This window comes from Salvelinus fontinalis, unplaced genomic scaffold, assembly GCF_029448725.1.
Source record: "Salvelinus fontinalis isolate EN_2023a unplaced genomic scaffold, ASM2944872v1 scaffold_2223, whole genome shotgun sequence".
Lineage (NCBI taxonomy): Eukaryota > Metazoa > Chordata > Actinopteri > Salmoniformes > Salmonidae > Salvelinus > Salvelinus fontinalis.
Window position 1 is genome coordinate 1 of NW_026602432.1, and position 16,185 is coordinate 16,185.

A 16,185-nucleotide genomic window follows, 5' to 3' on the forward strand; every position below is an offset into this window, starting at 1 on the left:
GTCTGTTGACACAACTCCAGTCTCTCCAGTCTCTCTCTCTCTCCAATCTCTCTCTCTCTCCAGTCTCTCTCTCTCTCCAGTCTCTCTCTCTCTCTCTCTCTCCAGTCTCTCTCTCTCTCTCCAGTCTCTCTCTCTCTCTCCAGTCTCTCTCTCTCTCTCCAGTCTCTCTCTCTCTCTCCAGTCTCTCTCTCTCTCTCCAGTCTCTCTCTCTCTCTCCAGTCTCTCTCTCTCTCTCTCTAGTCTCTCTCTCTCTAGTCTAAGTACATTCAGAGGCCTCGCTCGGTAAATAAGACAGATTCTGGATCAGGATGTGATGAATGGCTGGGAGGAGAATGGGGTGTGACCTGATAAACAAGACAGGCAGCATTAACTCCACTGGGCGCTGTCTGGCTGGGCTACCAGCTGATCAGCTGGTTTAGAGGAGAGAAGAGTCCATTTACAATATGTGGGTTTAGAGTAGGGGAGAGAAGAGTCCATTTACAATATGTGGTTTAGAGTAGGGGAGAGAAGAGTCCATTTACAATATGTGGTTTAGAGTAGAGGAGAGAAGAGTCCATTTACAATATGTGGTTTAGAGTAGAGGAGAGAAGAGTCCATTTACAATATGTGGTTTAGAGTAGAGGAGAGTCCATTTACAATATGTGGTTTAGAGTAGGGGAGAGAAGAGTCCATTTACAATATGTGGTTTAGAGTAGAGAAGAGTCCATTTACAATATGTGGTTTAGAGTAGAGGAGAGAAGAGTCCATTTACAATATGTGGGTTAGGGTAGGGGAGAGAAGAGTCCATTTACAATATGTGGTTTAGAGTAGGGGAGAGAAGAGTCCATTTACAATATGTGGTTTAGAGTAGAGGAGAGTCCATTTACAATATGTGGTTTAGAGTAGGGGAGAGAAGAGTCCATTTACAATATGTGGTTTAGAGTAGAGGAGAGAAGAGTCCATTTACAATATGTGGTTTAGAGTAGAGGAGAGAAGAGTCCATTTACAATATGTGGTTTAGAGTAGGGGAGAGAAGAGTCCATTTACAATATGTGGTTTAGAGTAGAGGAGAGAAGAGTCCATTTACAATATGTGGTTTAGAGTAGGGGAGAGAAGAGTCCATTTACAATATGTGGTTTAGAGTAGAGAAGAGTCCATTTACAATATGTGGTTTAGAGTAGGGGAGAGAAGAGTCCATTTACAATATGTGGTTTAGAGTAGAGAAGAGTCCATTTACAATATGTGGTTTAGAGTAGAGGAGAGAAGAGTCCATTTACAATATGTGGGTTAGGGGAGAGAAGAGTCCATTTACAATATGTGGTTTAGAGTAGGGGAGAGAAGAGTCCATTTACAATATGTGGTTTAGAGTAGGGGAGAGAAGAGTCCATTTACAATATGTGGTTTAGAGTAGGGGTGAGAAGAGTCCATTTACAATATGTGGTTTAGAGGAGAGAAGAGTCCATTTACAATATGTGGTTTAGAGTAGGGGAGAGAAGAGTCCATTTACAATATGTGGTTTAGAGTAGGGGAGAGAAGAGTCCATTTACAATATGTGGTTTAGAGTAGGGGAGAGAAGAGTCCATTTACAATATGTGGTTTAGAGTAGGGGAGAGAAGAGTCCATTTACAATATGTGGTTTAGAGTAGAGGAGAGAAGAGTCCATTTACAATATGTGGTTTAGAGTAGAGGAGAGAAGAGTCCATTTACAATATGTGGTTTAGAGTAGAGGAGAGAAGAGTCCATTTACAATATGTGGTTTAGAGTAGGGGAGAGAAGAGTCCATTTACAATATGTGGTTTAGAGTAGAGAAGAGTCCATTTACAATATGTGGTTTAGAGTAGAGGAGAGAAGAGTCCATTTACAATATGTGGGTTAGGGTAGGGGAGAGAAGAGTCCATTTACAATATGTGGTTTAGAGTAGAGGAGAGAAGAGTCCATTTACAATATGTGGGTTAGGGTACATACCAGGAGTGCATACCAGGTGTGGGTTAGGGTACATACCAGGTGTGGGTTAGGGTACATACCAGGTGTGGGTTAGGGTACATACCAGGTAAATCAGGAACTGCCAGCTGACGGCGTATCGTTGCACCAGGTGGGCGGTGATGTGGGTGGAGGTGTGAGGGGCGAAGGTGACCAGGAGATAGGTCCCCAACACTGCTAGAGCTCCACCTGTAGGTCAGGAAGAGATTCACAGGAGTATTGAACCATCCTATTCACCTGAGTATCATATGACACAGTGATCTGTTTAATCACTACTGATCATATGACACAGTGATCTGTTTAATCACTACTGATCATATGACACAGTGATCTGTTTAATCACTACTGATCATATGACACAGTGATCTGTTTATTCACTACTGATCATATGACACAGTGATCTGTTTAATCACTACTGAGCTTCATCATATGACACAGTGATCTGTTTAATCACTACTGAGCTTCAGAGTTAATGTTCATTTCCATCTCTGACTAACTACACTAATAATATATATATATAACTAATATTTACATAAGAGTCACGAGCCAGCTCCTCTCTCTCCTCCTAGACGTCAACCAGACAATGTTTTGTAACGTGGGAACCCATACCTAGCCAGCTCCTCTCTCTCCTCCTAGATGTCAACCAGACATATTATTTTGTAACGTGGGAACTCATACCTAGCCAGCTCCTCTCTCTCCTCCTAGATGTCAACCAGACATATTGTTTTGTAACGTGGGAACTCATACCTAGCCAGCTCCTTCTAGACGTCAACCAGACATATTATTTTGTAACGTGGGAACTCATACCTAGCCAGCTCCTCTCTCCTCCTAGATGTCAACCAGACATATTGTTTTGTAACGTGGGAACTCATACCTAGCCAGCTCCTCTCTCCTCCTAGACGTCAACCAGACAATGTTTTGTAACGTGGGAACTCATACCTAGCCAGCTCCTCTCTCTCCTCCTAGATGTCAACCAGACACAATGTTTTGTAACGTGGGAACTCATACCTAGCCAGCTCCTCTCTCCTCCTAGTCGTCAACCAGACAATGTTTTGTAACGTGGGAACTCATACCTAGCCAGCTCCTCTCTCTCCTCCTAGATGTCAACCAGACATATTGTTTTGTAACGTGGGAACTCATACCTAGCCAGCTCCTCTCTCCTCCTAGATGTCAACCAGACATATTGTTTTGTAACGTGGGAACTCATACCTAGCCAGCTCCTCTCTCCTCCTAGACGTCAACCAGACAATGTTTTGTAACGTGGGAACTCATACCTAGCCAGCTCCTCTCTCTCCTCCTAGATGTCAACCAGACACAATGTTTTGTAACGTGGGAACTCATACCTAGCCAGCTCCTCTCTCCTCCTAGTCGTCAACCAGACAATGTTTTGTAACGTGGGAACTCATACCTAGCCAGCTCCTCTCTCTCCTCCTAGATGTCAACCAGACATATTGTTTTGTAACGTGGGAACTCATACCTAGCCAGCTCCTCTCTCCTCCTAGGCGTCAACCAGACATATTATTTTGTAACGTGGGAACTCATACCTAGCCAGCTCCTCTCTCCTCCTAGACGTCAACCAGACATATTATTTTGTAACGTGGGAACTCATACCTAGCCAGCTCCTCTCTCCTCCTAGACGTCAACCAGACATATTATTTTGTAACGTGGGAACTCATACCTAGCCAGCTCCTCTCTCTCCTCCTAGATGTCAACCAGACATATTATTTTGTAACGTGGGAACTCATACCTAGCCAGCTCCTCTCTCCTCCTAGATGTCAACCAGACATATTATTTTGTAACGTGGGAACTCATACCTAGCCAGCTCCTCTCTCCTCCTAGACGTCAACCAGACATATTATTTTGTAACGTGGGAACTCATACCTAGCCAGCTCCTCTCTCCTCCTAGACGTCAACCAGACATATTATTTTGTAACGTGGGAACTCATACCTAGCCAGCTCCTCTCTCTCCTCCTAGACGTCAACCAGACATATTATTTTGTAACGTGGGAACTCATACCTAGCCAGCTCCTCTCTCTCCTCCTAGACGTCAACCAGACATATTATTTTGTAACGTGGGAACTCATACCTAGCCAGCTCCTCTCTCTTCCTAGATGTCAACCAGACATATTATTTTGTAACGTGGGAACTCATACCTAGCCAGCTCCTCTCTCTCCTCCTAGACGTCAACCAGACATAATGTTTTGTAACGTGGGAACTCATACCTAGCCAGCTCCTCTCTCTCCTCCTAGATGTCAACCAGACATATTATTTTGTAACGTGGGAACTCATACCTAGCCAGCTCCTCTCTCTCCTCCTAGATGTCAACCAGACATATTATTTTGTAACGTGGGAACTCATACCTAGCCAGCTCCTCTCTCTCCTCCTAGACGTCAACCAGACATATTATTTTGTAACGTGGGAACTCATACCTAGCCAGCTCCTCTCTCTCCTCCTAGACGTCAACCAGACATATTATTTTGTAACGTGGGAACTCATACCTAGCCAGCTCCTCTCTCTCCTCCTAGACGTCAACCAGACATATTATTTTGTAACGTGGGAACTCATACCTAGCCAGCTCCTCTCTCCTCCTAGATGTCAACCAGACATATTATTTTGTAACGTGGGAACTCATACCTAGCCAGCTCCTCTCTCCTCCTAGTCGTCAACCAGACATATTATTTTGTAACGTGGGAACTCATACCTAGCCAGCTCCTCTCTCCTCCTAGATGTCAACCAGACATATTATTTTGTAACGTGGGAACTCATACCTAGCCAGCTCCTCTCTCCTCCTAGATGTCAACCAGACATATTATTTTGTAACGTGGGAACTCATACCTAGCCAGCTCCTCTCTCTCCTCCTAGACGTCAACCAGACATATTATTTTGTAACGTGGGAACTCATACCTAGCCAGCTCCTCTCTCTCCTCCTAGGCGTCAACCAGACATATTATTTTGTAACGTGGGAACTCATACCTAAATCAGAACACTCATCTTTATCAACATCACATTATGTCCTGAGGGTATTTGATTAGGGCTGTGTGTGTGTGTGTGTGTGTGTGTGTGTGTGTGTGTGTGTGTGTGTGTGTGTACAAACTTACCAACAATATCAGAGGCTCGTAGCGTCTCTTTAAGGAACACCACAGAGATGACTGCACTGGCTGAAAGAGAAGGGAGACATTAAGGAACACCACAGAGATGACTGAAAGAGAAGGCAGACATTAAGGAACACCACAGAGATGACTGAAAGAAAGGCAGACATTAAGGAACACCACAGAGATGACTGAAAGAGAAGGCAGACGTTAAGGAACACCACAGAGATAACTGAAAGAGAAGGCAGACATTAAGGAACACCACAGAGATGACTGAAAGAGAAGGCAGACATTAAGGAACACCACAGAGATGACAGACATTAAGGAACACCAGAGATGACTGAAAGAGAAGGCAGACATTAAGGAACACCACAGAGATGGCTGAAAGAGAAGGCAGACATTAAGGAACACCACAGAGATGACTGAAAGAGAAGGCAGACATTAAGGAACACCACAGAGATGACTGAAAGAGAAGGCAGACATTAAGGAACACCACAGAGATGGCTGAAAGAGAAGGCAGACATTAAGGAACACCACAGAGATGGCTGAAAGAGAAGGCAGACATTAAGGAACACCACAGAGATGGCTGAAAGAGAAGGCAGACATTAAGGAACACCACAGAGATGACTGAAAGAGAAGGCAGACATTAAGGAACACCACAGAGATGGCTGAAAGAGAAGGCAGACATTAAGGAACACCACAGAGATGACTGAAAGAGAAGGCAGACATTAAGGAACACCACAGAGATGACTGAAAGAGAAGGCAGACATTAAGGAACACCACAGAGATGACTGAAAGAGAAGGCAGACATTAAGGAACACCACAGAGATGACTGAAAGAGAAGGCAGACATTAAGGAACACCACAGAGATGACTGAAAGAGAAGGCAGACATTAAGGAACACCACAGAGAAGGCAGACATTAAGGAACACCACAGAGATGACTGAAAGAGAAGGCAGACATTAAGGAACACCACAGAGATGACTGAAGGAGAAGGCAGACATTAAGGAGCACCACAGAGATGACTGAAAGAGAAGGCAGACATTAAGGAACACCACAGAGATGACTGAAAGAGAAGGCAGACATTAAGGAACACCACAGAGATGACTGAAAGAGAAGGCAGACATTAAGGAACACCACAGAGAAGGCAGACATTAAGGAACACCACAGAGATGACTGAAAGAGAAGGCAGACATTAAGGAACACCACAGAGAAGGCAGACATTAAGGAACACCACAGAGATGACTGAAAGAGAAGGCAGACATTAAGGAACACCACAGAGATGACTGAAAGAGAAGGCAGACATTAAGGAACACCACAGAGATGACAGACATTAAGGAACACCACAGAGATGACTGAAAGAGAAGGCAGACATTAAGGAACACCACAGAGATGACTGAAAGAGAAGGCAGAAAGGCATCCATTTTACATCCCCCATTTTCTTTCCATAATAAAGTCATGTATGATGTCTACCTTCATAGATTCAGTCACCTGGATACTATGTGACCTGCGGTACAGAAATATCCAGCCATCATACGTGGTTCACACACCTATAGTCTCACATGTCTTGGAGTCTTGTCCCTAATAATCAGAGAGGCTGAGAGAAGCTCTCTCCTACAGAGTCCCTTTCTCTGTCTGTCCTTGGTTAGATATAATAATCACAGTCACTCTGTCATTCTAACTCAAAGCAAGGTGAAAGAAGGTGAACCCAATGGTCTCAAAGCAAGGTGAAAGAAGGTGAACCCAATGGTCTCAAAGCAAGGTGAACCCAATAGTCTCAAAGCAAGGTGAACCCAATGGTCTCAAAGCAAGGTGAACCCAATGGTCTCAAAGCAAGGTGAAAGAAGGTGAACCCAATGGTCTCAAAGCAAGGTGAACCCAATAGTCTCAAAGCAAGGTGAACCCAATGGTCTCAAAGCAAGGTGAACCCAATGGTCTCAAAGCAAGGTGAAAGAAGGTGAACCCAATGGTCTCAAAGCAAGGTGAAAGAAGGTGAACCCAATGGTCTCAAAGCAAGGTGAACCCAATGGTCTCAAAGCAAGGTGAAAGAAGGTGAACCCAATGGTCTCAAAGCAAGGTGAACCCAATGGTCTCAAAGCAAGGTGAAAGAAGGTGAACCCAATGGTCTCAAAGCAAGGTGAAAGAAGGTGAACCCAATGGTCTCAAAGCCACCGTACAATCGGCTCTATAGACTGACGTTGATATGAGCTTTGACACACATAACAACAGCACATTAAAATGTGAAGTAGGTCACACAATGAAACCATAACTATTGACACATTGATGTACTGATCTAATAGGAGATGTTGACTGTTAATCTACGACTGGTTGGTTGATCCTGACCACCAGGTGGCTGATAACATCCCATACAGAGAGCTTCATCTCACGGTTAAAGGTTTCCCCTCTGCCTTCGGGACACACTAGATCCATCTCCTGTAACCATAGCAACTCCATATAAAAGCCAAGATTCAGGAGTCTTGTCGCTAATAATCAGAGAGAGGCTGAGTGAAGCTCTCGTGTCGCAGATTCCTACAGAGTCCATTTCTCTGTCTGTCCTTGGTTAGATATAGTAGTAGAGGTAGCCTGGCTCCAGAGAGAACCACCACCTCTAATAGTAGTAGTAGCAGTGTAGTAGTAGTAGTAGTAGTAGTAGTAGAGGTAGCCTGGCTCCAGAGAGAACACACCACCTCAGTAATATTTCACCACAGCATCCATTGACGCAGCAGAATAATGAAGAGAAGTGGTGAATAGGTCTATAAAGTACCTGTTGTCTTTACTGGTGGTTAACATGTGGAAACACCTGATGTAGTAAGGTCTATAAAGTACCGGTTGTCTTGTCTGGTGGTTAACATGTGGAAACACCTGATGCAGTAAGGTCTATAAAGTACCGGTTGTCTTGTCTGGTGGTTAACATGTGGAAACACCTGATGCAGTAAGGTCTATAAAGTACCGGTTGTCTTGTCTGGTGGTTAACATGTGGAAACACCTGATGCAGTTAGGTCTATAAAGTACCGGTTGTCTTTACTGGTGGTTAACATGTGGAAACACCTGATGTAGTTAGGTCTATAAAGTACCGGTTGTCTTGTCTGGTGGTTAACATGTGGAAACACCTGATGCAGTTAGGTCTATAAAGTACCGGTTGTCTTTACTGCAGTAAGGTCTATAAAGTACCGGTTGTCTTGTCTGGTGGTTAACGTGTGGAAACACCTGATGTAGTAAGGTCTATAAAGTACCGGTTGTCTTTACTGGTGGTTAACATGTGGAAACACCTGATGCAGTAAGGTCTATAAAGTACCGGTTGTCTTTACTGCAGTAAGGTCTATAAAGTACAGGTTGTCTTGTCTGGTGGTTAACGTGTGGAAACACCTGATGCAGTAAGGTCTATAAAGTACCGGTTGTCTTTACTGCAGTAAGGTCTATAAAGTACAGGTTGTCTTGTCTGGTGGTTAACGTGTGGAAACACCTGATGTAGTAAGGTCTATAAAGTACCGGTTGTCTTGTCTGGTGGTTAACATGTGGAAACACCTGATGCAGTAAGGTCTATAAAGTACCGGTTGTCTTTACTGCAGTAAGGTCTATAAAGTACAGGTTGTCTTGTCTGGTGGTTAACGTGTGGAAACACCTGATGTAGTAAGGTCTATAAAGTACCGGTTGTCTTGTCTGGTGGTTAACATGTGGAAACACCTGATGCAGTAAGGTCTATAAAGTACCGGTTGTCTTGTCTGGTGGTTAACATGTGGAAACACCTGATGCAGTAAGGTCTATAAAGTACCGGTTGTCTTGTCTGGTGGTTAACATGTGGAAACACCTGATGCAGTAAGGTCTATAAAGTACCGGTTGTCTTGTCTGGTGGTTAACATGTGGAAACACCTGATGCAGTAAGGTCTATAAAGTACCGGTTGTCTTGTCTGGTGGTTAACATGTGGAAACACCTGATGCAGTTAGGTCTATAAAGTACCGGTTGTCTTGTCTGGTGGTTAACATGTGGAAACACCTGATGCAGTAAGGTCTATAAAGTACCGGTTGTCTTGTCTGGTGGTTAACATGTGGAAACACCTGATGCAGTAAGGTCTATAAAGTACCGGTTGTCTTGTCTGGTGGTTAACATGTGGAAACACCTGATGCAGTTAGGTCTATAAAGTACCGGTTGTCTTGTCTGGTGGTTAACATGTGGAAACACCTGATGCAGTTAGGTCTATAAAGTACCGGTTGTCTTGTCTGGTGGTTAACATGTGGAAACACCTGATGCAGTAAGGTCTATAAAGTACCGGTTGTCTTGTCTGGTGGTTAACATGTGGAAACACCTGATGCAGTAAGGTCTATAAAGTACCGGTTGTCTTGTCTGGTGGTTAACATGTGGAAACACCTGATGCAGTAAGGTCTATAAAGTACCGGTTGTCTTGTCTGGTGGTTAACATGTGGAAACACCTGATGCAGTTAGGTCTATAAAGTACCGGTTGTCTTGTCTGGTGGTTAACATGTGGAAACACCTGATGCAGTTAGGTCTATAAAGTACCGGTTGTCTTGTCTGGTGGTTAACATGTGGAAACACCTGATGCAGTAAGGTCTATAAAGTACCGGTTGTCTTGTCTGGTGGTTAACATGTGGAAACACCTGATGCAGTAAGGTCTATAAAGTACCGGTTGTCTTGTCTGGTGGTTAACATGTGGAAACACCTGATGCAGTAAGGTCTATAAAGTACCGGTTGTCTTTACTGCAGTAAGGTCTATAAAGTACAGGTTGTCTTGTCTGGTGGTTAACGTGTGGAAACACCTGATGCAGTAAGGTCTATAAAGTACCGGTTGTCTTTACTGCAGTAAGGTCTATAAAGTACAGGTTGTCTTGTCTGGTGGTTAACGTGTGGAAACACCTGATGTAGTAAGGTCTATAAAGTACCGGTTGTCTTGTCTGGTGGTTAACATGTGGAAACACCTGATGCAGTAAGGTCTATAAAGTACCGGTTGTCTTGTCTGGTGGTTAACATGTGGAAACACCTGATGTAGTAAGGTCTATAAAGTACCGGTTGTCTTGTCTGGTGGTTAACATGTGGAAACACCTGATGCAGTAAGGTCTATAAAGTACCGGTTGTCTTGTCTGGTGGTTAACATGTGGAAACACCTGATGCAGTAAGGTCTATAAAGTACCGGTTGTCTTTACTGCAGTAAGGTCTATAAAGTACCGGTTGTCTTGTCTGGTGGTTAACATGTGGAAACACCTGATGCAGTAAGGTCTATAAAGTACCGGTTGTCTTGTCTGGTGGTTAACATGTGGAAACACCTGATGCAGTTAGGTCTATAAAGTACCGGTTGTCTTGTCTGGTGGTTAACATGTGGAAACACCTGATGCAGTTAGGTCTATAAAGTACCGGTTGTCTTTACTGGTGGTTAACATGTGGAAACACCTGATGTAGTTAGGTCTATAAAGTACCGGTTGTCTTTACTGGTGGTTAACATGTGGAAACACCTGATGCAGTTAGGTCTATAAAGTACCGGTTGTCTTTACTGGTGGTTAACATGTGGAAACACCTGATGCAGTTAGGTCTATAAAGTACCGGTTGTCTTGTCTGGTGGTTAACATGTGGAAACTCCTGATGCAGTTAGGTCTATAAAGTACCGGTTGTCTTGTCTGGTGGTTAACATGTGGAAACACCTGATGCAGTTAGGTCTATAAAGTACCGGTTGTCTTGTCTGGTGGTTAACATGTGGAAACACCTGATGCAGTTAGGTCTATAAAGTACCGGTTGTCTTGTCTGGTGGTTAACATGTGGAAACACCTGATGCAGTAAGGTCTATAAAGTACCGGTTGTCTTGTCTGGTGGTTAACATGTGGAAACACCTGATGCAGTTAGGTCTATAAAGTACCGGTTGTCTTGTCTGGTGGTTAACATGTGGAAACACCTGATGCAGTAAGGTCTATAAAGTACCGGTTGTCTTGTGTGGTGGTTAACATGTGGAAACACCTGATGCAGTAAGGTCTATAAAGTACCGGTTGTCTTTACTGCAGTAAGGTCTATAAAGTACAGGTTGTCTTGTCTGGTGGTTAACGTGTGGAAACACCTGATGCAGTAAGGTCTATAAAGTACCGGTTGTCTTTACTGCAGTAAGGTCTATAAAGTACAGGTTGTCTTGTCTGGTGGTTAACGTGTGGAAACACCTGATGTAGTAAGGTCTATAAAGTACCGGTTGTCTTGTCTGGTGGTTAACATGTGGAAACACCTGATGCAGTAAGGTCTATAAAGTACCGGTTGTCTTGTCTGGTGGTTAACATGTGGAAACACCTGATGTAGTAAGGTCTATAAAGTACCGGTTGTCTTGTCTGGTGGTTAACATGTGGAAACACCTGATGCAGTAAGGTCTATAAAGTACCGGTTGTCTTGTCTGGTGGTTAACATGTGGAAACACCTGATGCAGTAAGGTCTATAAAGTACCGGTTGTCTTTACTGCAGTAAGGTCTATAAAGTACCGGTTGTCTTGTCTGGTGGTTAACATGTGGAAACACCTGATGCAGTTAGGTCTATAAAGTACCGGTTGTCTTGTCTGGTGGTTAACATGTGGAAACACCTGATGCAGTTAGGTCTATAAAGTACCGGTTGTCTTGTCTGGTGGTTAACATGTGGAAACACCTGATGCAGTTAGGTCTATAAAGTACCGGTTGTCTTTACTGCAGTAAGGTCTATAAAGTACCGGTTGTCTTGTCTGGTGGTTAACATGTGGAAACACCTGATGCAGTAAGGTCTATAAAGTACCGGTTGTCTTGTCTGGTGGTTAACATGTGGAAACACCTGATGCAGTTAGGTCTATAAAGTACCGGTTGTCTTGTCTGGTGGTTAACATGTGGAAACACCTGATGCAGTAAGGTCTATAAAGTACCGGTTGTCTTGTCTGGTGGTTAACATGTGGAAACACCTGATGCAGTAAGGTCTATAAAGTACCGGTTGTCTTGTCTGGTGGTTAACATGTGGAAACACCTGATGCAGTAAGGTCTATAAAGTACCGGTTGTCTTTACTGGTGGTTAACGTGTGGAAACACCTGATGCAGTTAGGTCTATAAAGTACCGGTTGTCTTTACTGGTGGTTAACATGTGGAAACACCTGATGTAGTTAGGTCTATAAAGTACCGGTTGTCTTGTCTGGTGGTTAACATGTGGAAACACCTGATGCAGTTGTACCTGTGTTCTTCTCCCCGTCCTTCCATGTTAAGCTGTATAACACAAGGCCAGTCTATGCAGTCTATGACAACCCAAATGCAACTTACAGATACATCAGAGACAGGGAGACGGGCCTATCAGATCTAATAGAACCCAGTGGGCCTGTGAACACCCGTTTTGATACATGGACCAGTTTGGGATTTTTACTTTACCTTCTATAAATGGTATTTCAATGTTTGGTTTGTTAAATGTGATACGGAGTGTGTGACGTCCATTTTTATATTATACTCCGCTGCTTGAGTCATCTCTCTCCGTGCCGCTTTCCACACAGACCTAGCCCCGCCCCCTGCCACTCAAGGAGCACATTTGTTGTTGCTCGACCACGAGACACTTGTGTTCAGTCTGCATGGTCGACACTGGTCAGTCTGCATGGTCAACGCAGCACATGGTGACACCTGTCAGTCTGCATGGTCAACACAACACATGGAGACACCTGTCAGTCTGCATGGTCAACGCAGCACATGGTGACACCTGTCAGTCTGCATGGTCAACACAGCACATGGAGACACTGGTCAGTCTGCATGGTCAACACAGCACATGGAGACACTGGTCAGTCTGCATGGTCAACGCAGCACATGGAGACACCTGTCAGTCTGCATGGTCAACGCAGCACATGGAGACACCTGTCAGTCTGCATGGTCAACACAGCACATGGAGACACCTGTCAGTCTGCATGGTCAACGCAGCACATGGAGACACCTGTCAGTCTGCATGGTCAACGCAGCACATGGAGACACCTGTCAGTCTGCATGGTCAACGCAGCACATGGAGACACCTGTCAGTCTGCATGGTCAACGCAGCACATGGAGACACCTGTCAGTCTGCATGGTCAACACAGCACATGGAACCATGTTGATGACTACGATGCTGTTTTCACGTCTTAATATAAATCCATTAGTATTCTATAATTACACTATTAGTTTGTGTTTCTTACGTTTGTAATTTCTCAGCAAGTTGTGGCCTAAATCATGTTAGCCGCTAATGCTAAATCGCTAGTTAGCTGGCTAGCTAATACAGCCTGATACCAGTGATGGTGTAGACCTTAAATCAGCATGTTGTTTGTGCAACAGTATCTTCTAAATCAAAGAGGAATAGGAGAAGCATGAATATGCTAGCTACAGGAAGTAGCTAAGAGAAAAGGTAGCAAAAGATTATAGCGTCCCCTAGGAAACACTGACCAACACTATGGTTCCTACCCTGTCACAATAACTCCTCCCTGGCATTGTCATGTCAAACACTGTATTCAAAGTGCCCACTATTTATATTCTAACTATAGAATAATCATTCTATTTCCATGATTCCAACAGTTCACCCAAAGTGTTTTGATCTACATCACAAGTCAAATCATATTTGAAACTTTTGGTAATTTTATATTTGTCCATATCCTGCAGCCCTACGTGGCAGTTTGGAAATTATCTTAAATGAGTGCAGGAAATGCAGAAATGTATGAAAATGCAGCATTTGTTTTTTTTGGAGGGGGGGGGCTAAAAGTTTAATTGAACGGTATAAACCAATCAGAATGGAGAAAGACCCATTGAAGTCACTTAGAATATATGTGTTTCCACCCTAGGATCACTCATAAAGCACATGTAGAACTTTCATAGTCCAAAAACACAAAATACCATCAAAAAAGTAGAAAACTACTGTGATATGATATCTTGGCCATATTGCCCTAGCCTGTTCCCAGGTCTGTTTATGCTGTGTTGCCAACCATAAGAGTTGGCTAGACAGATCTGGGACCAGGCTAGGATAAAGGAGAGGACTGCACCTGAAGGTCAATATTTAACCTGCCATTAGAATGTTTACACTGAACACGTGACAGCTGGCATATTTATCCATATGTAACTATATATTTATCCATATACAACCATATATTTATCCATATATGACCATATATTTATCCATACGTAACCATACATTTATCCATATATAACTATACATTTAACCATATATGACCATATATTTATCCATATATAACCATATATTTAGCCATACATATCCATATATAACCATATATTTATACATATATGACCATATAATTATCCATATATAACCATATATGTATCCATATATAACCATATATTTATCCATATATAACTATATATTGATCCATATATTTATCCCGGGTAGAGAACGGCTTCACACGGATTGGTGGATTACAGAACCAGCAAGCCATCGGATTGGCTAAAATGGGATGTGTCACCTGGAGGTATTATTAGGGCGGCTCTCTAGACGCTGCATCATGATCTGAGATCAGTTGTGTGTTTTTTCCCCTTCTGAGGTTTAAGGTCAGGATTGGGGAGGATAAACTGATCCTAGACCTGTGCTTCTACCGGTCAATTCAACCAGGGAAAGTGGCAATATAAGAGGGGTTTCATATTGATGCAAGAAATTAAATAAGATTATTCCGAAAATATAGATAAATAAACAAATAAACAATAATACTAAAGAAAGGTCTGAAAGGTTTGTGTGTTTACCTATGACTGAAACACAGCCCAGGGGTGCGATGAGGGAGGCCGGAGCGAAGCCGTAGGCTGCGAAGTTCCCCAGCTCCCCTACCCCCATCAGAACCACTCCACTCCACCACAGCACCGACGTGTAGTAGGGCCTGGAGGCGCCGAGCTGGGACTGACGCATGTGGGCATATTTCTGACAGCGAGAGGAGAGAGTGTCAAGGACAGCACTTCATTGACATGTTAAGAGGAGCATGGGAAAATACAGTAGCTAACATATCATCAAGGAACTAGTGAATCCATTGGGGTAAATGATGACATCAGTTAACACTAGTGTTGTTTCTCATAGTACTGTACACGGCCTCATAAAACAAACACACCCCTACCTGTATATTCATAGAAATGCTGATGAGGAAGTTCCCACATATTGAAATGATGATTCCCAGGAGATACGTCTGCAAAACAACAGTAAAACAGATCAGAAGGAAACCTCTGTGAGTAACATCCTGTAGAGAACGCCACTGGACGAGTGACATCATCCCACTGGACGAGTGACATCATCCCACTGGACGAGTGACATCATCCCGTAGAGAACGCCACTGGACGAGTGGCATCATCCCGCAGAGAACGCCACTGGACGAGTGGCATCATCCCACTGGACGAGTGACATCATCCCGTAGAGAACGCCACTGGACGAGTGACATCATCCCGTAGAGAACGCCACTGGACGAGTGACATCATCCCGTAGAGAACGCCACTGGACGAGTGACATCATCCCGTAGAGAACGCCACTAGACGAGTGACATCATCCCATAGAGAACGCCACTAGACGAGTGACATCATCCCGTAGAGAACGCCACTAGACGAGTGACATCATCCCATAGAGAACGCCACTAGACGAGTGACATCATCCCATAGAGAACGCCACTAGACGAGTGACATCATCCCATAGAGAACGCCACTAGACGAGTGACATCATCCCATAGAGAACGCCACTAGACGAGTGACATCATCCCGTAGAGAACGCCACTAGACGAGTGACATCATCCCGTAGAGAACGCCACTGGACGAGTGACATAATCCCGTAGAGAACGCCACTAGACGAGTGACATCATCCCATATAGAACGCCACTAGACGAGTGACATCATCCCGTAGAGAACGCCACTAGACGAGTGACATCATCCCGTAGAGAACGCCACTGGACGAGTGACATCATCCCGTAGAGAACGCCACTGGACGAGTGACATCATCCCGTAGAGAACGCCACTAGACGAGTGACATCATCCCGTAGAGAACGCCACTGGACGAGTGACATCATCCCGTAGAGAACGCCACTAGACGAGTGACATCATCCCGTAGAGAACGCCACTGGACGAGTGACATCATCCCGTAGAGAACGCCACTAGACGAGTGACATCATCCCGTAGAGAACGTCACTAGACGAGTGACATCATCCCGTAGAGAACGTCACTAGACG

The 16,185-nt window shown here is 44.0% G+C and overlaps 1 protein-coding gene across 1 annotated transcript; it reads right to left on the reverse strand.

Annotated features, from left to right (window-relative positions):
• Positions 1-1,975: 1,975 nt before the first annotated feature.
• Positions 1,976-14,924, reverse strand: LOC129850724 (NIPA-like protein 2). The gene is made up of 3 exons (XM_055916982.1): positions 14,732-14,924; positions 5,058-5,117; positions 1,976-2,148 (listed from the first exon to the last, which is right to left on the reverse strand). The coding sequence occupies exons 1-3, from the start codon at positions 14,889-14,891 to the stop codon at positions 1,991-1,993; spliced, it is 378 nt and encodes a 125-aa protein (XP_055772957.1). The 5' UTR covers positions 14,892-14,924; the 3' UTR covers positions 1,976-1,990.
• Positions 14,925-16,185: the final 1,261 nt, after the last annotated feature.

Coding starts and splice junctions, on each gene's coding strand:
- LOC129850724 (XM_055916982.1), bottom strand. CDS start 14,891: ATGCGTCAGTCCCAGCTCGGCGCCTCCAGGCCCTACTACACGTCGGTG. Junction 5,118..14,731: donor GGGCTGTGTTTCAGTCATAG/GTAAACACACAA, acceptor CTTCTCTTTCAG/CCAGTGCAGTCATCTCTGTG. Junction 2,149..5,057: donor ACGAGCCTCTGATATTGTTG/GTAAGTTTGTAC, acceptor CCTGACCTACAG/GTGGAGCTCTAGCAGTGTTG.